Source organism: Balaenoptera borealis, assembly GCF_965194805.1.
Source record: "Balaenoptera borealis genome assembly, chromosome: 14".
Taxonomy (NCBI): Eukaryota; Metazoa; Chordata; class Mammalia; order Artiodactyla; family Balaenopteridae; genus Balaenoptera; species Balaenoptera borealis.
Window position 1 is genome coordinate 7129568 of NC_138875.1, and position 22285 is coordinate 7151852.

A 22285-nucleotide genomic window follows, 5' to 3' on the forward strand; every position below is an offset into this window, starting at 1 on the left:
TGCTTTTCTGTCTTTCTCTCTCTCTCTCAATACATTTATTTATTTTTATGTAATCTTTTTCCCCAACCCATTTAAATATAAGTTTCAGACATAATTTTACTACCCTCCCAATTATTCCAGCATGTACCTCCTTAAATTAAGGACATTATCCTACATAACCACTGTACCATGAATGGTCACATCTAAGAAAATTAAAAATAATTCTGTAACATGATCCAGTTTCTCCAATTATATCCCAAATATCTTCTATAGATTTTTTTTTTAAAATGCAGGATCCAATCAAGATCATGAATTGCATTTGGTTTTCATGTCTCTCTAGACTTTTTAAAAAGTAAATTGTTTTCATTGAAGTATAAGATACATAAAGTTTACAAATCCTGAATTTTTCCAGATAAATACACCCATGTAACTAACATGTAGATTAAGGTACAAAATATCACTAGCATGCCAGGAACCACTTTTGTGCTTCCTTATTACCTTCCAGCACCCACAAAGATAATTCTATTTTCATTTCTGTTATTATACATTGTTCTTGAACTTTATAAAGTATATTCTTGCATTTGCCTTCTTTTGCTCAACTTGGGGAGATTTGTCCGTGTCATTGCGTGAAGCAGTATTTGATTTATTTTCATTTTTGTGTAGTATTCTGTGTAAGAATATACAGCCGTGTAGTTACCATTCTATCACTGATGGACATTTGGTTTGTTTTCTGTTTGGGGCTATTATGAATAACGACTGCTAAAAATATTCTTGAACACATATGGATCAGAGGATATTTATATGTTTAGCTTTAGTAGATGCTACCAAGCAGTATTCCAGAGTGGTGTACTGGTTTACATTCCTGCAGCAGTGTAGTGGTCCCAGATGCTGCACACCCCCTCCAGCTCTTGGTATTGACATCACCCACTATCCTTTTATATACATATATATATGAATGAATGTTCATAACAGCTTTATGTATAGTAACCAAAAGCTTGAAACACCCCGAATGTCCAACAGCAAGGAGAATTGATAAATGAACTGTGCTATACTCACACAGTGAAACACTATACAACATTTAAAAACTACTTTTCACACAACAACATGAGTCTCATAGACATAGGGTTTATGACATAATCATAGACATAATGTGAAAAAAGCCACAAAAGAATATATACTGTATATTCCATTTATTTAAAGTTCACCAACAAAGTTGATCTCTGGTGAGAGAAATCAGAATAGGTAACAATAGTAGTTACCTCTTGGAAGAGGGCTAGGAGAGTAATTGACAAGAAAAGGGAACAAAGAAACTTTCTGAGGGGATGGAAATGTTCTGTGTTTTATTCTGGGTGGTGGTTACACAAATGAACACATATATAAAAATTCATCAGGCTGTACACTTAAAATCTGTGTATGTTAAAGGTAAGAAAATTAATATCTTAATACAACTATGATTAATTTAAAAATAACATTTTATAGCTTGCTAGATATTATTACATGTAGTATAATCATTTTCACTGCTGTATAATACTCTTGTTAGACGATACCACAGATTATTCATTCTCCTGTCATGGGGTATTTGGGTTGATTCTGGGTTTTTTGCTCCTGTATACATCCCTGTAAACATTATGTATCTTCTGGGATATGTGTCCAATAGTTCCTCTTGGATATATCCTTAGGAATGAAATTCTTTAGTTGTAGACATCACATTCTTCATGGTCTTTAGGTTTGGCTAAATAATAAAACACACACGACAGTAGGTCATGCTTGAAGTGTGATTACCCATGTGGGTGCTGGGGGCTGTCTTGGCATAGGAGGCCCACGTCCCGATAGAAAATGTGATCTCTAGGAAGCATGCCGTGGGCATAACGTCCAGGTCCCCGCAAGGCACGTCCTGTATGAGAGCCACAGCACTCAGGGATGCTCAGAGCTGTGGCTTCCCACTGTACATTTACACACAGGTGTGGGTTCTTTGCACACCTCCCAGTCCAGATGCAGGGAGTGAGTGTCACCATAAGCAAAGCGGTTTAGTAAAATTGTTGGCATTCCATATCTATTTGGTTATCCTGGGGAAAAGGGTCAGAGAGTTACCTTAAGATCGAGGTTGTCCATAGAGAAGAAATGTCAACAGTAATTTCTTTATACATAGTAATGTCATTTTAAAAATTGTCGTCCACATGGTGGGTGTGTAGTGGTTTCTCAAACTGGTCATGATGTAATACCCTTTGCTTTTTATTATTTTCTTCCTTCTATGTTCTTCAGGTGTAATTTGCAGTACATTTTATAACTTATTAAAAGCTTGACCATTGATTGACAGCCTTAACTCTTTTCATTTAGTGCAAGTCCTTTCAAGGAGGCTCTTGTGTCCTTTTGACATGGCTTCACAAGCCTTTTAGTACATTCTTGCTTTCTGGCATGAAGAGATGTCCACGGTTCACCTTTGATTTCCCTATTTCAGACCTAGCATTAGCCATTTCTCTAAGGAGCCCTGGTTACTTCTAAGGAAAATTCCAATTTTTAAAATTTATTATCTTTTAAAAAATTATTCAGCTTCATTTATATACAGAACTCTACCTTAGCCTCTTTTTTTTGAGATGCATGAAATGAAAAAGCACACTAAATTTCCCCTTAAAAATCCTACCCAATTGTGTTTCTCTAATATTAGTTACAAATACGTGAATTAGGGGTTTGGGATATGTTTTATAAGCAAAATTATTCTTTAACATTTGAGATGCTAGGCACTGCAGTCCTGCTAAGCACTATTAAATTAACATTAACTAGTTTAAGAGATACTGCTATTGAATCTTTTCTTAGATCTAAAAATATTTCTGGGTTCTCTTGGTGACACACAGTGATGGAGTTTATTGATGGTGCAACTGTGTTCTCAAGTGAAAATAGTAAGTTGTGATTCTGTCACTTAGTGACCCCTGTGAACATAAGCAATTCATTTAGCCTCTTTAAGGCTCATTTTGATCGTCTGTAAAATGGATTTCATGGTGCCATGCCATGTAACTGTGAATGAAAGGTAGATAACATACAGTGTGTAGCATAAAGTAGACATTTGTGTTTCAGCTGAACACCTTGTGTGTGTGGTTCACTGTAGCCATGGGCCTCGACTTCAAGGGGCGTCAGTCATCTCTGCAAACAACCCTAATACAACACAGAGTATGGTAAGTCCTCAGGAAAGAAGTTTAATCAGGTGTTTTTGAAAGTTTAGAGGATGGCAAAAGAATAAAGCATGGTAACTGTTCAAAACTGGGACCATGAGAGAGATCTTTGTATTGCTGTAGAATGGGAGGCGTAGAACTAGCCCTCATTTGTGGCTCATTCTTTTGAGTAGCATTTAAGAATTTAAAAGTATGTAATTTTTTTTATACATTTTCTTTAGGTATCATCTACCAGTACATGTACTTGGCCACCATGCTGTGAGTCCTTACTCCATAGTTTTGCCGTTATCTGCTGATTGTTTGGCCTTGAAGCCGGTCTCAGATATGCTGAGAATAGCTTGGAACCTATCATGGTATCATGGGAGTGATAATCTGTTGAAGCAAATGAACTCTGAAACTAAAATCCAAGAGTAAGCTGTTACATGTAGTAGAAAAGCATTCACATCTACCTAATTATGATTAATTAGCTAGGCCTTATTTTTCCTTTAGGTCAAGTAGCTTTTTTACTTTTTAACGTCTGACCCTGCTTTCTCACTAAAGATTATAATTTTTACTTTGTTTTAAAGATTACATGTCATTCATTACTTTTTAAAAACTGTCACACAAAGAAATTTAAATTAAAAAGCATTGTGCTCTATGCTGTTTTGGAGATTATATAAAGTTTGGTTAGTTAACAGATGTAATTCACTAGAAAAAGTGCTCTGGGTTAGGGTAGAAGCTCAGTAAATACATATGTGAATTTCGTTATCGTCACTGGGGTGATGACGATGATGATGACTTTTAAATACCTCAGTATTCTAATCTGTCAGCACTTTCTCATTTGAATGGAGATTATATTTCTGTAAGCAGGAAAATGTCAATATAAACATCCTCATGCTAGTGTGAAACCCTAATATTGACAGATACACATCAGATTTTCTTTTGGCTGTGAGTCACCCTTAAATTAAAAGGAAACAGAACAGAATTTGGGGGAGACAGTTTATAATAAAAATAATTGTGAGCTTTTATTTAATAGCTTTATATGGCTCTTTTTTTCTTTTTGTTTAGATTTTTAGATACATTGAAGTTATCCACTGAGGACACCCTTACTCTGAAGATGACACACACAGCAAGTGGACTGAAGGACTGTCTCCACTCCATTGTTCAGGCTGCAGCCCACAGGGAAGTGAGGGCTGCTCTCACGAGGATGAGTTTTTATCTTCTGAATGACAGATTGTCTTTCAAGGGTGGCACTGGCCCATGTGGGATTACCTTGAAGTCCTTGTCTTGGCACACCACACTAAACAGGTCAGTGTCAGCTCAAGCCTGCTGGTTTCAGAGGCCTGGATGGAATTGTATTTGGGTTCATCTCCACGTGTTTGAAGATAGGAGCATGTGTTCTTATTGTTGGTATCATGAGAGAAATGCTTTTTAGAAAGAAAAATTTAAGGATTTTTATTATCTGTAATACAGGTCTAATAATAGCAAAAGAGACAATTTTAACGTAATTACTACATTTTGGAGTTATTAATTGTTATAATCTTTACAAATATTATTATTATATTTTTATATCCTAACATAGCAAATCTTATTTTTTATCTCACAGAAGTAAATGATTAGGATAAGGCATGGGTAAACAAACTGTTTATTCCTGTCCATATTATATCAATAAATGAGCTGAGACATCAGGGAACTGATTAAAGGCTTGGTAACTCTGGCTGTTTTGTTTTGCTTTCGTTCTGTTCTTAAGTAAATTATCTCATTTTTCTTTTTACTCTGAATTTCATGAAGTTGATAGCCATGTGGAGGTCCTTTAGTAGTTATTGGGAAGGCCCTGGCTTGTAAACTTAACACGTTTAACTGGTAGCAGATGGCTGCATTTGGAACAAGACTGATAAGCAGCCGTTGCTGGCAGTTCTACGTTTTAGTCTTCATGTGACTTTAGTATAAAATGTATAACTCTCTATTAAACGGAAAGTGTGCCATTTTCAAAATGCAAGGTTATTTGAGTTTCTAAAATGTGGGCTCTTATTTAGCGTAGCTCTCACAATTCAGATACCTAGTTCACCTTTTTCAGTGGTGTGCTGTAGCCAGCTAGGACTGCCTTGTGAGAGAGGTGATGGTTAAATTATCTGGATTTTTGCAAGTTAGTCGTTAAACACAAGCACTCTTAAAATTGAACTTTGTAAACTTACAATTAAATAAATTATATGAAAAATAAAGATAATGATTATGCAGAGTCATGGCTTCCTAATTATTTTACAACACTTGACTGTTATCTGTGTTCTCGATGTTATTTATATGGACTCTGTGTGTGCTGTGGAAATGCTGTATAATGGTGTGCTGCGGTGCGTGTCTCCGCAGCTGTGCGGTAGATCGGAGGATTGCAGTCAGCCATGGCGGGGCATCTACACTATGGCAGTTGGCAAACACAGCAAACCAGCACCCCACTTCTCAGCCAGTTGTTAAATACTTATCCGCACGCCACTTACTTTATAGAACTAGAAACCATGATTACTGTCTTCTTTATTGTAGGTTTTTACAAGTACTTCCTGCTTGCACTGAAGATGAGAAACTGCTCATAGATATCATACATTTTCTAAATAAGTTATTGAAGGAACAAAGAAAAAATGTATCCGTAGAACTTCTAAACTGGCTTCTCGAATTACTTCTTAGACATGTAAGTGTTGTTCAGGAATTTGAATTTTAGGTTTGACAAATGATATATTTGTAAAAAATCATTAATACTGTATATGAAAATATGGAAAAGTATGATTTTTACATAACCCGTGTTTAGCCAAGTAGTCCTTACGTTGTAATAGATGGCTTTTAGCAATATGCCTTCCTGACGTGATTGTTACTAGGTTTAAGTTAAAAGTCTGTAGACTAAATGGGACCTTCAGTCTTGGCGTTTAATGAAACCTGTTCTGTATGTGAGCTTTCAGCAGCAGCTGTATTCTTTTTTTTTGAATGATTATTTTATTTTATTTATTTATTTATTTATTTAAACATCTTTAGTGAAGTATAATTGCTTTACAATGGTGTGTTAGTTTCTGCTTTATAACAAAGTGAATCAGTTATACATATACATATGTATATGTATAGCTGTATTCTTAAGTGAGGATCTTGGAGTGGGGGAGTTCAAGTAGGGATGTGGAGGGGCAGTGAGACGAGCCTGGAGGCAGTGAGGGATAGTGACGGTGAGGTTGGAAGGACTCAGTCAGACTGTGCTCAGGCTTCATGTAAGTTTACTGTAGTGTTTACCCGTCCAGCCCCCCGACTACTCTCTACTTTTTGTAGCTGACTGTGTTCTGAGAAACTTGCCAAGAACCCAGGAAGCTAGCTTGTTTTTTTATCGTTGGCCTGTATTTTTTTTTTTTTTTTTTTTGCAAATACTATATGGATTTACTTAACCTGGTGAAGATAAACCTTCGCACAAACAATCACGAAAAAAACACATTAAATTTAGAAAAAAGGGCCTAAACTGAAATAGAAGATAATAGACCTTATAAAACAAATATATTTCATTATATGTTAATACATTTGCAAAGCTCATTTAAAGACATGATTTTCTATAAAAATGCAAGGTGCTAATATAATGTAAGTTAGAAATTCTAATTGAGAATACTTTTAAAAGTATTTATAGATATAAAAAATACAGTATGTATATGAATGTTTATATGTGTATAAAGCTTGTTTAGATGTTTATTATTTTCTGCCTTATTGTGGATTGGTGAAAATAGGGACTGTTTCATTCACCATTGCATACCCAGCGTCTACCATAGTGCCTTGCACATAGTGAGCTCTCAATAAACATTTATTAACTCACTAGTAAACATATCACTTTAAGGAAGCTATGTAGTTAATTACAAGAAACACACATAACCTTAATTTTGTAACATGTTAAAATACAACAAATGGAAACTATAAATTCCTAGAACTGTAATTGCTGAGTCAGTTACAAGTTGCAAAGATACACGTGTATATGTGTTTGTTTTGAGTTTTTTTTTTTTTTAAAATAGGTAACTCTTATTTTGAATGATACGATGATTTTCATGATTGGGGCTTTTTTGTTTTCCGTGAATTGTCCCTTGACGCCCTTGCTAGTTTTGCCCCACAATTAGGTTTTTAGTCTTCTCTCGCACGTGTGTGCTCAAACACGCTGTCTCTCTCTCTCTTTCGTTTTTGGTAACAGAGGAGCCCTTCATAAATTAGAGAGATTAGCCCTTTATCTGTGATATGAGTTGCAAATGTTTTTTTCTTGTCATTAGTCTTCTGACCTTACTGTATCTTGGACTTATTTTCCTATTTTATAGTACTTAAATTGTGTTCCATGATCATAATTTCCACATTTAGGTATAGTGCTACAGGTGTGTGTGTGTGTGTGTGTGTGTGTGTGTGTGTGTGTGTGTGTACGAATGAGAGAAACCTGACTTCTCACCACCTTGACCGTTACCACTCTAGGCCGAGCCGTCACCGCCCTTCTCCCAGGTTATTGTTAGGTCTTCCAGCCTCCACCTGTGCTGCCTGTGCTTCTCAAGACGGCTGCCACAGGGATCTTAAACTGAAGTCACATCATGTCCCTGTTCTCAGAATCCTCCACCAGCTTCCTCTCATTCAGATTAAGCTCCATAGGCTACAAGGCTCTATTTGAGCTTGATTCTGAGTATCTTTCTGACTTTCTCTCCTACCACTGTACTCCACTCCTTCTTTTCCAGCCACATTGGCCTCTGGTTGTTTTTCAAACACCGCACTCATAGCTCCCATTGCATTTCTTTTTCTCTCTGGCTGGAATGCTCTTCCCCTAGATATCTATACAGCTGACTACCGCACTTGATTCAGTGCTCTGTTCAGATGTTAGTCATCCTTATCTGTCATAGTGTAGCATTTCTCCATGCCCGACTCTCTGTGCCTTCTTAATCCTATTTTACGTTTCTTCATTGTACTTATCGCTCCCACTTGCAGAATATCTTTGTTCATTTTCTTTCTACCCCAGCCCACCCCACTAGAATGTGGGCAGTGGGAGGACAGGTTATGTTGTTTGTTTCATTCACTGCCATGTTATTTTTGTGTAGCCATATTTATAGGATTTTTTTATAGTTTCTAAATTATGTGTCTTCTTGGAAAGATCTTCTGTTTTCCAGAGTTTTGAGAAAACACTCTCATGTTTTCTTTTATGATACTTAAGGTTTTATTTTTGTTTACATCTTTATTCATCTGGAATTTCTTATGATGTAGATTATTTGTTTTAATGGTTAGCAATTTTCTCATGTCATGTCTACCCCTGATTTGAATTGGCACCATTTTTTAAAACCATAAACTGATTTCCTATATATGCATGACTCTTTGATTGAACGTTGTATTATGTTCCTTTGATATGCCTGTATTTTTCTGAAGAACTACATTTTTAAATTATCATAGCAAATTTTTCCTTAATAAAATTTATTTTTTATATTTTTCTCTGGCCATTTCACTTCTATTTTCATTTTGTGAAACTTACGACAGAACATTTGTCCAGTAGGAGGGCATTTATATGTGAATTTTATTGGTTTCTGTATGTATGGCAAGAAATACCTTAAGCATAGTTAAAAAGACATGATAAACTGAGAAAATTATTTATAACACAAATGAGAGACAACATACTAATTTCCTTAAATTATAATTTTTGAGTCCTTAATAAGATGATTGCACTTCCAGGGTACATAGATTTATTGTTCAGTAAAGTTTGCTCTTCTGTTACTTTCCCAAGGATGATTTCAAAGTACTGTATTTACTTCTATTTTCTCTTATCTTTTAATTATTAAAAAAATTAAGGAAGCATTCAGAGGCAGTTTTTTTCTGGATATTTTTAATAAAGCGAACAGGAAAACCTATTGTCATAGTTCTTTCAGCTTTAAGGCCTGCTTAAATATTTTATAGATTAGACATTAAAACATTATTAAAATAATGTCCATGAAGCTTTTCCTCTGAATGAGTTTTTTGATAAATTGATTTTTGATCTATAGATTTTTTATAACTTCATAATCTTTTTACTCATTTTAAAAAAAGAATAACCTCTAAAACAGTCTCCTCCTTCGGGTAGAATTCTTGTACACTGGGAGCTGTGGTTGCTTTGGTTTGTGAAAATAGCAGATATATGGTGGGCTTTGGTTTTAGAATCTTTTCTTGAAAATCTGTGCAATAGTTGAATGTTTGCATATGACTGTAAATAGTATATAACAATAGAAAAATTAAATATACTTACCTAAACTGTGTAACTATAACTAGATAGTTAAAACTTTACGTTTAAACGATTATGAATTTTGTAGTATGTCATGAGTGCTGGTACATATTGCATAATTTATTCATAGTTTTGAAATTAAAATGAAATTTCTACAGGACTCTAGATGATTGTACTGTAATTTTTTTTTTTAAATAAATTTATTTATTTATTTATTTTTGACTGTGTTGGGTCTTCGTTTCTGTGCGAGGGCTTTCTCTGGTTGTGGCGAGCGGGGACCACGCTTCATCGCGGTGCGCGGGCCTCTTACTGTCGCGGCCTCTCTTGTTGCGGAGCACAGGCTCCAGATGCGCAGGCTCAGTAGTTGTGGCTCACGGGCTTAGCTGCTCCGCGGCATGTGGGATCTTCCCAGACCAGGGCTCGAACCCGTGTCCCTTGCATTGGCAGGCGGATTCTTAACCACTGTGCCACCAGGGAAGCCCTGTACTGTAATTTTAATGCAGCTTTAGGAAAGGATTTTTGATATAATTAGTTTGTTTGACTTTGTATGGTATCAAAGCTGTCTTTGGAGAGCTCTTACCTTGTCTCATATATTATCATCACTAGTGTTATAAATAATAGGAATACTTTTAAGGGTGAGTAAAGTGGACTTAAGCATCCACTGTCAGGAGAGTTTACTCTCTAAATATCATGCTACGAGGATTAAATTATTAAGCGTTTTGTAACAACCAATGTTCAAAATAAAAGAAGCATGAAAATAGAAAGTCAAAAAGTGACTTTTACAGTTTATCATCTGAAGTGGGTAAAATAAATGAGAAATGGCTTAAGAAGGTCAGTAAAATAGCATTTCCAAAGGAATTGTTTTGAATGTATGGACATAACATATGAAGATGTGCAAAAGTGATGGTGGCAAAAAGAAAATTAGACAGAAATGAATACCTGATCAAGCAGAAGAATGCCTAAAAGATATATAAAGAAAAATTAGCTAACTTACCGAGGGAAGATACAGAAACTTTCTCTTGTGAAAATTTTGTCTACATGTTTTATCAAAACTTTCATTTATTACAAGCATTTTACGTACTTAAGGAATTTTTTGTACTACTAATTTATATTTTAATGTATTGATATTTTGTTAGTATATAAAATAACTGAGAAGTGCTGAATTGGAATGCATTTCTTTTCAGAATGAGTTTTTGATGGAAGTTTATCAAAGTGGGGCCATACTTTTTTCGGGGGGGACCATTCAGAACTACACAGCACGTGTCTGTCTGTTGTCGGACTTCCACAGGGTCATGTGCACTCAGAGTTCACAGAGTGCGTTGTCCATCCTACTATTGTAGGTTGCTGACGGATGGAAAATTGGATATGATGAGTGGTAACTCTGTGGGTAAAGAAAATGAGCCATCATTGCAGAAATTGTTGCCTTTTGGAGGTCAGCACTGATGAAATAATGGCCCACGTAGTTGGTTTAAAATTAGGATTGAATACTAATGTCTAAAGACAAAACCGTCAGATATGATTAAGTACTTGAGATCAGTAGGCATCAGTAGAGACATCTATTTCCTCTTGTTCTTGAGGAATGGTAATAAATCCCATATTTTAGAAGTGATGTTGCTGAGGTTCACTGAATCTTAATGTTAACATGTCAATCCAAGATATGTTATAAAGTCTCAGCAATTTACCTGCAAAAATAAGTTATTAATAGGATGAAATTCTTTGGAAGGGTCTTAGTTTTAGGTATATATTTACATACTGCTTCAGTATATTAATATGTTAATCCATAGGTTCTACTTAATTTTTATATGTATATCAGAATTAATAATTGCTGATGGTAAAATTACATCTTACGAAGATGGGGTTTGCATTAAAAACAGCTCGCTCGGTTAGTCAGTATTTACGGGATTTAGAGGGAGTGTGGGTGTAAGTCAGCCTTTGGTTATTTGGGGCTAAGAATACTATAGAATATATATTTATTTTAATGATTTTATTAAATGTGTGTCTAGATTGTTTTATTCATGTATGAAACTTAGAAGTGGTAGTTGTGTTTTATGTAATTTTACTTGAACCAAATGAGACACTTCTTGTTCAAGATGAAAGGAAAAGCTGAAAAAAAATGCTGCTTAGGTATGAAACATAGTAAAGTAAGTTAAAGGTAAAGCATCTCTCCTCAGTATTTTCCAAAAGCTCTCAATTAGATTATTTTTAATTCTTTGTACCTGGTTGAAGTATACTGTACATACTACATAATGTAAACAACTTGGAATTTTCTTCCCATTTAAAAAATTTCTTTTCCTTAAAAAGAATGTAGTTATTTTTGAATTGAGTTCTTTAGGTGAAGGATGCCATGACAACAGTAATTACATTTTGATTTTATCTCTTTTTGAACGTTATAATATGCACTATTGATGTGACATAATGCTGGGGATGGAATGTTAACTATCTCTGAAGTAAGATGGTCTTGAGGTTGAATTCTTGCTCTGCTCATTCATATGACTTTTGTTAATTTACCTACCCTCTTCATGAACCTCTGTTTGCCCATCTATAAAATATGAAAATGTAAATCTTCTAGTTTAACTCAAAGGTAAATAAAATCTTATTTTCTTTCTCTTTTTTTTTTTAGCACAGTGCCTATGACATTATAGATGATAAATAAATATTCCATCTAATTTTAATGCTGTTGGTTAATGTAACATTTTCTGCTCTCTCAATATTACTAGAAATCATCTATTACATTTCTTTAGCTATTTTTTTAAGTTGGAAAACAGATTGAAATTTAAGTAGTACTAGTTTCCTTTGTTTATCAGCCTGTCAAATTGGCAAAGATTACAACGGTAATAATACTCAACGTTGGCTTGGGTGCTGTGGGCCTTAGTCATATGTACTGGTACACTTTTTGCAGGGACAATTTGGCAATATACATTGAAAGCATTAAAACGATTATAATGTTTTGATTTAGTGATTTCATTGCGTAGAATTCATACATAGGGTATAATCAGAGTTGAGCATGCTGCTGCAGCTCAGTGAAATTAGAAATCACTGATTATCCAGTAGTTGTGGTAAACCATAAGGCTGAATAACAATCAGATACTAAAATCATGTTTTTGAAGAAATATTGATAATAACATTGTTTAAAAAAATGGTCACAGTAGTGGATTTTTTCACTTGATCTCCGTTTTGTTAAAAATATTGAATTATAATTCTGTTTGCACTCACATAAAAAGAATAGTATGTACCAACATACTAATAACAGCTACCTCTGTGAGGTGTGATTATGGGTGCTTTTTGTTTTTCTCATTGTGCTTCTCTATATTTTCCTCAGTTTTCTGTAATGGATATGCTTTCCTTTTCTTAAGATAACATATGAAGCACCTTTTGAGTTGAGAACATCTCTACTAATGCCGTAGAAACCTACGATTTAGGCGCTATAACTTAGTTACTCCAGAACATGATTAGCAATAAAAACCTTTATGGGGAACAGCATACAGCTCCATTAGAGGGTAAATATATGTTTTACAAATTCCATTTTTCAGAGTCCAAACCCACTATTGGAGCTGCTGGTTCTGACAGAGTCCCAGGCGCGAGAGGAAGCAGATGACATCCGCACCGCCGTCAGGCAGCAGCTCCAGAAAGAACTGGTCGCCCTCTTCAACACCTTGCTGCTCAGTTCCGTGGCGCTTACTGACAGGTACCATGTGTGTTATTGGAGGTTTGGGAACATTCACACAGAACCTAGTTTTCTTTTGATTTCTAAAGGGTCTTACTTTTCATTAGTTTCAAATTAAGAGGAGAAAAGACTTCAGTAAAAATCAGTTGTGCTGGTTTGTTTTTTAGTTCAGATCAATTTCTGATATAGCCTGATTGTAATTACACACACACACACACACACACACACACACACACACACACAGTATTTTGTTGTCTCTAGGTTTAGTTCTTGGTTCTCTCTTAATTTTCTACACATCTGTCTGAGCAGTCATGCCCATTTCTACGACTGTACAACTATTTTTGCATGGATGATTTTCAAATGTATATCTGTAGCTCTGACTTAAAAATTTTAAATTCACAATTTTAACCATTTTAAAGTGTACAATTGAGTGGGTTTTGGTATATATACAGTGTTGTACGACTGTCACTGTTTAATTCCAGAACATTTCCATTACCCCAAAAAGAAACTTTGTACCCATTAAGCAGTCTCTCCCCATTCGCCCTTTACCCAAGCCCCTGGTAACCATTAATCTTCTTTCTTTCTCTATGAATTTGTGTATTCTGGGCATTTCATATAAATGGAGTGAAACAGTATGTGACCTTTTGTGTCTGGCTGTTTTCATTTAACATCATGTTTTCAAGGTCCATGCATGTTGTAGCAGATGACAGTGACTAAATAATAGTCCATGTATGGATATGCCACATTTTGCTTATCCATTCATCTGTTGGGGGACATATGAGTTGTTTCTACCTTTCACTGTTGTGAAGAGTGATGTTATGAACATTCATATGCAAATTTCTGTGTGGACATACGTTTTCAGTTCTTGAGTATATACCTAGGACTGGAATTGCTGGTTCATGTGGTAACTCTATGTTAACTTCTAATTTCATTATTGGTTGGCAATACTAATACCCACTTATGCATTTTTCAATGTAATTGTTACTTGTATTTTACATCATATACTCTGGATGGTATATTAACTATGTTTTTCTTAAAAAGTCTTGTTTTAAGAGGGAGTATTTTCTGCCATTTCCTGCCATTTCCACTAGTTAATACTTTTTTGATACAGTAAGTTGTTAGTAACCCTCCACCACCACCAAGAAAGCTCATTAAGCCAGTTACGTTTGTTCCATGGTTGATTTTTTTTCCTCCTTTACATACACAGGAAATGCTTGGAACTTTTTTATGTTTTCCAAACACAGCTGGCTCTGAAACTCCTCCAGTGTCTGAGAGTCACAGACGCTCCTCATTTCTACGGCCTGCCATCCCTCGAGAGGACCTTACGAGGGATGGCCCACCTTACAGCGTTTCCGGGATGGAGCTCACACTCTCCTTTCACAAAGCCACTAGAAATTTGTGTGAAGTACTTGTCAGGTCTCCTCGAAGTAAGTAAAAATAGTCAATAACTATAAACAGCAGTAATAAAACCCCTAAATGATAGCTATTTACAAACCCTCAAATGATAGCTATTTACTATTTACTGACCACTCAGTGTGTACCAGGCACAATATTAGGTGCATTGTATGTGTTATTATATTTAATATAGATTATTATTCAGTGTTTATGGCTCATTAATGGTTCAATGTGTTAATGATTTTTATTAGCAAATATATAAGTAAGATTACTTTTATGAATAAGCTAATTTTCAAGAAAAGTAAGGCTTACACTTCATTAAGCCCCTTTATTTGGGTAACGTGTTTATTTGCATCTATTAACCCTTTTGTTGTGAAATACAACACATACAGAAAATACACAGAACGTAAATACATAGTTCATTGTTTATCACATAGTGAACACACATATGACCGCCCTGATCCTAAAATAGAGAGTAGCCACCACCCTAGAAGCTCTCATCATAACCACTTCCAGTCTCTACTCCTCGCCTGAAGGTAGTTTTATTTTTATTTTTACGGTAATAACTTCTTTGCATTTCTTGATGGTTTTACCACTCAATTATGTGTCCATATATACAATAATTTCTCATTCTCTTGATTTTGTTAAATGGAATTATATTTCTTTTTAACATTATGCTTATGAGAGTTACTCATTTTGCTTCCTGTAGGTGGAGTTTAATTTCATTTTTGTGTAGTATTCTCTCTACTACAATGTTGAAGGATAATTTGGCTTCTCTTTTTCTTCCTGTTTAGGGTAATTTTAGATACTGCCACTGTACACTTGTGTTGAAAATGAGTATATTATATCTTCTGTGAAATTTTTTTTCTAACTATTGCTGATGTATGGAAATATATTCAGTTTTTATATGTTAATTGTGTACCCAACAGTCCTTGTTTCCAAACTCAAAGGAAAGGCCTTTAATGTTTTATCTTTTAGTAAGCTATTTATGGTAGTCTTTTTTCAATTACTTAAAGAAAAATCAGATTAAGGACATTTTCTTTTAGTCTTACTTTGCTAAGAATTTTTTTTTTAATCATAAGTGTATATTGCTTTTTCTGTATCTTTTAAGATAATCATTTTTTTTTTGTATTCCATAAGATGATGGATTACATTGGTTGATTTAAAAATGGTAAACAACCTTACATTTCTGGAAAAATTTCAACTAGTTTGTGATGTATTATCCTTTTTATATATAAACAGGTTTAGTTTGTTAATGTTTTTAGAATTATTCTACCTATTTTCATTGGCAAAAAAAGTTTCTAGAATTACTATATCTATCTTCTTTCTCATAAAACTTTTGTCAGTTTTTTAATATCAAAATAAGTCCATCCTTATATAATTTTCTCTTTTTCTTTATGTAACTTTCTCTTTTTTCTTCTTTGGAATAGTTGGTTTGAATTGGTGTTATTTCTTCCTTAAATGTTAAGTTGACAGTATAGCAATCTGGGACTGGAGTTTTCTTTTTGGGAAGATTATAGATGAATTGAATTTTTAAAGTAGATCTAGAATTGCTCAGATTTCCTGTTTTTTGTGTGTCAGTCTCAGTAAGCTATGTTTTACTGAATTTTATCTGAATTTTCAAATTCATTGCCCTAAAATTGTTCATCACATCATCTTGTTTTTAAAATATCTGTCAGATCTGTAGTGAGGTCCCATTTCATTCCAGGCATTGATTTTTCCTTCTCTCCAGTTTTGTCGATTGGCCTTACTAGTGGTTTGTATGTTTTATTAGTCTTTTCAGAGAATGAATCTTTGGCTTTGTTGATCGCCCTTTAATGTTTTTTTCCCTCTTTTATTAATTTCTGCCTGTATTTATTTCCTTCTTATTTTGGTTTAATTTATGGCTTTTTTCTACCTTTTTAAGGTAGAGCCTTATTTCACTGATTATTTTTTTTTTGATTTTCTCAAAAATATATTTTTAGCTCTAATCACCTTCCAATCATGGCCTTAACTTTATGTCTTGTTTTCATCATCATTTAGTCCAGTATATTTTAAGAATGATGCAGTGAATAGAGCAGTGATAGGTTTCTGTAAGAGAACAGCTTTGCCACGGTGCCCTGGCAGCTTTGCGTGTTTGCATATGGGCCACGTAGGCAGGGCTTAGGTGCGGCTGATCTAAGCTCTGGCAGAACTTCCTGTGATCCTTTTGGAACATGAGATGCCTGTAAGGAACTGCTACAAGGCCGTTGCTCATTCACTTCACTCTCTCTTAGGAAGTGTGTCACGGGCCTGTTTTTATCGCCTCCTGGGTTCTGATGCACGCGCGGGCTTTCTGCCTTGCTCCCTTGGGGTACGGCAGCAGGCTATTGACGGCTGAGCCGCAGCTTGGCCTGAGCTCCTCAGCAAGAGTGCGCTGCCATTGCACTGCTGTCATCTGGCCCCTTTGTTTCAGTGTCACCCTGTAAAAGGGACACTGAGAGCTGGCACCTTTGCCTACTCTTGCTTTTGCTTTTTATGTAAGTAATAAACTGTCTAGATCTATAAATGGCTCACTGTTTGCTTAGTGACCAAGTCCGCCAGCATTGCTTGCCTTGAAAGGTTCAGTTATAGAGGTTGGCATCTTTAACTGTTAGGAATTCAGGCAAGGCTCCTGTAGGAAGCAGTGTAGAGAGAGGTTTGGAAGATGAATAAACTGATCAGAAGTGATGGGCGTTCTAGACATGGAATGTTTTGACCAAATCGTGTCCGTAACTTCCTATTCCTTTTTGTGCTGCACGTTCCTGCTTGCCACTGGTCTCTACCCACCACCAGACCATCCTTCAAAACAGAAACCTTTCACTCCCAATCTCCTTTTTCAAGTGCTTAAGGCTCATTATAATCTTGCATTTTGAGTTTTATCTCTGTTTAAAATTTTCCCCACATCTCTTGAAGTTTCAGTTATATGTGGCTCTTCTCATTAAATAAAAAAGCATGCTTAAAAAGTCTGTTTCTTTCATACAGCTTCTTTTCTCTTTGGGTGGCAATCTCTACACAGAGTTGAAGATCTCACTTGTTCATTTGCCTTCCTTTAGTAAGCCTTTTCTTATTCTTTCACACATAGTCACCCAGTAAGTATTACTTGACTGACTGATCTCTTCTACAGGTTATGTACCTCAAGCAGTTTATATATGCCACTATTATGGCACTTAATACATTGTATTTTTATTTTGCTTTATGCTTTGATCTGTTAGACTGTGAGCTTGTGAGAATCATCTGTGGACCATTTCCACTACCCCCAGCTCCCCACTGGCCTAGGACAGTGATTTGTACATAGTGGACAGATAGTGAGTAATTTAGTTGTATCTTATCTATGATTTTTAAATTAGAATAAAGTTTGGATAACTTTGGAAATGTGACGTAAATGAATGTAAATGATGTGTGTTTAATTTTTGTATTTTCATTAGTAAATCATACTTTAGGTGATGTTTATATATTCAACTGTAAATCATGCTTCAGATGATATTATCTAGGATTTGTTTCCAAAAGTACATCTTGTTTTTTAAAAAATATTTCAAGTGAAAGGCCCGCGCACCGTGATGAAGAGTGGCCCCCACTTGCCGCAACTAGAGAAAGCCCTCGCACAGAAACGAAGACCCAACACAGCCAAAAATAAATAAATAAATTTATTTAAAAAAAATTCAAAATTCTAAATACTCTCAGCTGTACTATAAAATTTAATATGAATTTTAGTGTAGTCACTTTAATGAAATAATTTTTTTATCTTGAATACTTGTAAATACTGAAAGAGAGCAAACTGTCAGTAAATTAATTATCTCATGCTTCAAGGTATCCATGATGAGAAATAATATGAATTTTTTAGAATAGATATATTAGCTAAAAACTTACCATAATGTTTTTTAATAAGTCAGCTCCTCCAATGCATTTAATATAATTCAGTCTACAAGTACCTAATTTATAGCATTATTTGTAATGTGATTTATAAATACTCCATTTATAAACCTTTTGGGACACATCTCCTCTATTAAGTGATTTTTATCTGTTTCAGATCAGGGATATGTGAGGACCTACTACAGCAGTAATTGAAGAAGTGTTACATTGTTTATATTTAGAAACCCTCAGAAGTACTTTTGTTTGTAAAATTGTGTAACAGAAGAGACTTCAGATCACACCTGTGTTTCAAATACCTGAAATTAAAATGAGCTTTCTATGTTATTGGAGAACAAAAAGGCTTAGTTCTCAGTAAGAAGTCGGGGAAAAAAGACAATACTCTCATTTTAAGCTCAGTTGTCTTTGAGGTAATAAAAATCAACACAGTTTATTAGCTAAGGAATAGATATAAAGTGTGATGCTTGTTTTATAATGTTTCACTGTTATGAAAACCTGATTAACAAATCTTTATTTGGTATAAACAGAGGAGTACATGTTATGCTTCATATAACATCTTGGGAAGAAAATCTTTATGTCTTTACATTAAATGACAGGAAAATAGTATGAAAAAAATCTGTCACTTTTATTAGAAATTGTCAGAGTCCTATTAAATCTTACTTGGGTCCTTCTGTTTACTTAGCTAGCTAAACAGGTTTTTTTATTTTACTACTGGCTAAATTGATCTTTTAGAGAATAAAGTAATGCTTATGTAACTGGACATTGAAACAAGCCATTGTTGGTCCAAATGATTTGCTTCATAGTTTCTCAGTAATTAAAGCTGATTCCTTTTCAGATGGGAGTTGTAATTCATTATTAGATATTTTGTTTCTGCACAGTGAAATTTGAATGCAGTATTTGCCTTTTGTGGTTGGAAAATGAGACTTTTAGACTAAGCATGATTCATTATGATAGGTGAATAAACTATGATAATTAAAGCCTTAAAAATTATATATGAAATATAATTCCAGGGATCTGATGGTAAGTTGAAAGGAGATAATATCAACGTTCTTGACTTATCCCTTTTAAGCTAGAACCTAAACCATGACAATATAGCTCTCTCCAGTGACATATAGGAAGATAATAAAGACTTGATCATTTAGATCTCTTCTAAAATAGTCCCTTAAAGTTTTAAACTTTTAATTATAAAAACCTTAAACATATACATAGGCAGAAAGAATAGTAGAGCAGGGCTCCTGTAGCAGTCACCTGTAGTTGTTAACCCCTGGCCAAACTTGTTTCATTTTCGGACATACTATACAGTTATTTGGTTTATGAAAATTCTAATTTAAGTCAAAATCCCCAAGTTATCTTATGAATAAATTGCTTTTGTTAAATAAGCTGTGCCTAACATGATTTATATTTATGCCATTTTTTTAAAAACTAATCTTCTTTGCTGCATGAGCTAAAAAGAATCCAAACTAAAAAGTAGTCTCTGTTATAAGACAAAATGGCTTACTGTGCTGAATAAAAGCATTGAGTCCTTGGGTGGATGAATTGAAATACTTTCTGCTGTATTAGATAACATGTGGTTTTGATTGCTTTGATTCACAAGTTTTTCCTTCATAATGTATTGGCACCTAAATATAGTTAGCATTCTTTTTTTTATTAAAACTTTGTGAATTATAAAGTGATCTTTTGTTACTTTAAATTTTTTATTTTGAGTTGAAAGCTATAATGATGCTTGTTATTCAGTGTCAACAAATAGTTATTGAACCCCTATATGGGGGACAATATATGATTTACACAGAAATTTTCCAGAAGAGTTTGTCACATATTTTAAAGGATTTTCTAAATCAGGTGGAAGGACTTTTTCTCAAACTGCTGTCTCCTAACTCCCCATGTTCATTCTGATTCAGCTTCGCAGATAAGGGCATAATAGCTTCAGATAAGAAACATTTCTTTTGTTGTTACTGATGGAAATGTGTTAAAGCCCTCAGGTATGTGGGAGAGAAAAAGTTGACAGGCAATTATTTAAGTAATAAATATATGCTTAAATATGGAGTAGAAATCTAAGATTGCTTAGAAATGTAAATGTCCATTTACATTCAAACCATAATTCTAGAAAACTTAGCCTAACTCTGGTAGTTAGTGAGAGTTTTATATAGCTAGCAATTTCTAAGTATACTTTTCAACAGGGTATTTATAAAATAAACTCTTTTACTTAAAGGATACTATAACATTTGAAGAATGTTACGAGCATATTTTAAATCACAAAATCTTCTAGGAGAATACTACACATTCTTTGTACAAATTCCAAAGGAAAACAATTTAAACTAAGAATGTTTGTTTTAATTGTGGTGAAATACACATAACATAAAATTTACTTTCTTAACCACTTTTAAATGTATAAACTAAGAATATTATAATATACTTTATGTGGTTAGGATTCAATTCAGACAAGTCAGTAGAAAGGTATATATTTAGCCACTAAGAGTAAAGCTGCCACAAAATTGTTTGCATTTGTTTTTCAGGTCATTACTTCTTTTTATGTGGAGCATGGAGGAAATGCTATGTCCTTCATGGGAAAAGGTGTCACAAAGAGCACGGTTCTCTGCTTGCTTCACTTATCCCATGAGATGATGGCCCAGGCCCAGAGCTCGGTGAGAGCTTTCAAAGCTGCCTGTCTTTCCACAGTTGCTAGGAAGGGAATGTGCTGTGTCTAACACGTTTCAAGCCTATATGTTTACTCTAGGAAAATGTCTTTTGACTTGTCTTTTTAGGAGACAAAAATGATTTTTGACAAAGATGTTTCTTAGAAGCTGTATATTACACAAATCTGAATTTTATTTTAAATTTATTTTGATTGAAATCTGCATGCACTAGAGAACTACGTTTTATCTAAATCATGGGGAAAATAGCTGTTCTGAAGAAAAATTGTTATGTATAACTTTTTAAGGAGGAGCTGAGATGGTTGTTTGCCTTGTGTTGGCTAAATAATGAATTAAAACCAAGTCTTAAGCATATTTTTACTTTGCTTTGATTTTTAAAAATTCAGTTATTTTAAACTCTATTTTATCCTTAGAAATGTACCTGATGTGTTTCTGTTCCCTTTTTCTCATTCTAGGAGTGGATGTCACTTTGGTTCTTGCCTTTGCGTAGTCACAGTGAAGAACATGCTACCACTCAACAGGGATTGGCTTGGTTGATTCCGTTGTGGGTTGACCGAGACCCAGAGGTCAGTGTGAAGGAAAATCGAGTCCATTATGTGTAGATTAAAGAACAAATGAAACAAAACATGTATGCATATACTTGTTCATATTTTCCAAAATGAGGTTATTTTAGTGCTATACCTTAAGCTATATTTACCCCCTGTCTTGGTCAGTTTGGGCTGCATAATAAAACACCATAGACTAGGTAGCTTGAACAAAGAAATTAATTTTCTCACACATCTGGAGGCTGGAAGTTGAAGATCAAGGTGCCCACCCACATGGTCAGGTTTGGTGAGGACTCTTTCTGGCTTTCAGATGGTTCCCTTTTCATTGCATGCTCATATGACCTTTTCTCTCCTCCTCTTCTTATAAGGCCACCAATCCTATCAGATTAGGACCCAATCCTCATGGTCTCATTTAACCTTAATTATCTCCTAAAAGCCCTCTCCTCAAATACATTAGGAGTTAGGGCTTCAACATATGAATTTTGGGGGTACATAATTCAGTTCATGGCACCCCCTATTCAGTCAAATTCAGAGTACAGATTAAAAATAGTAAGAAAGGAAGTATTATAGAATCTATCAGTTTTATAAAGAACAGCAAAATATTATTGGAGAAGTCCAGCCATTTTTAAACAGTTTAGAAGGATAGCGGCCAAGTGACTTTTGAGTGTCATTTAATAGAATAGTATCATTACAGTGCAGCGTTTTATATTAATGAATTTTCCAGTTTTAGCCATTTATCTACTGATTTGATTTTTTTAAACCACTTTATTGAGGTATGATTGACATACAAAAAACTGTACCTATTTAATGTGTACAAC

The 22285-nt window shown here is 34.5% G+C and overlaps 1 protein-coding gene across 5 annotated transcripts in view; it reads left to right on the top strand.

The window, feature by feature from the left end:
• Positions 1 to 22285, top strand: part of RTTN (rotatin) — a 164049-nt gene that overhangs the window by 51821 nt on the left and 89943 nt on the right. For all 5 annotated transcript variants that reach the window (XM_082355182.1, XM_082355183.1, XM_082355181.1 and 2 more), the window contains exons 24-30: positions 3368 to 3556; positions 4194 to 4433; positions 5661 to 5805; positions 12876 to 13030; positions 14217 to 14436; positions 20785 to 20913; positions 21378 to 21488. In XM_082355182.1, coding sequence (XP_082211308.1) covers positions 3368 to 3556; positions 4194 to 4433; positions 5661 to 5805; positions 12876 to 13030; positions 14217 to 14436; positions 20785 to 20913; positions 21378 to 21488 — 1189 coding nt within the window. The remainder of the gene's footprint in view (positions 1 to 3367; positions 3557 to 4193; positions 4434 to 5660; positions 5806 to 12875; positions 13031 to 14216; positions 14437 to 20784; positions 20914 to 21377; positions 21489 to 22285) is intronic.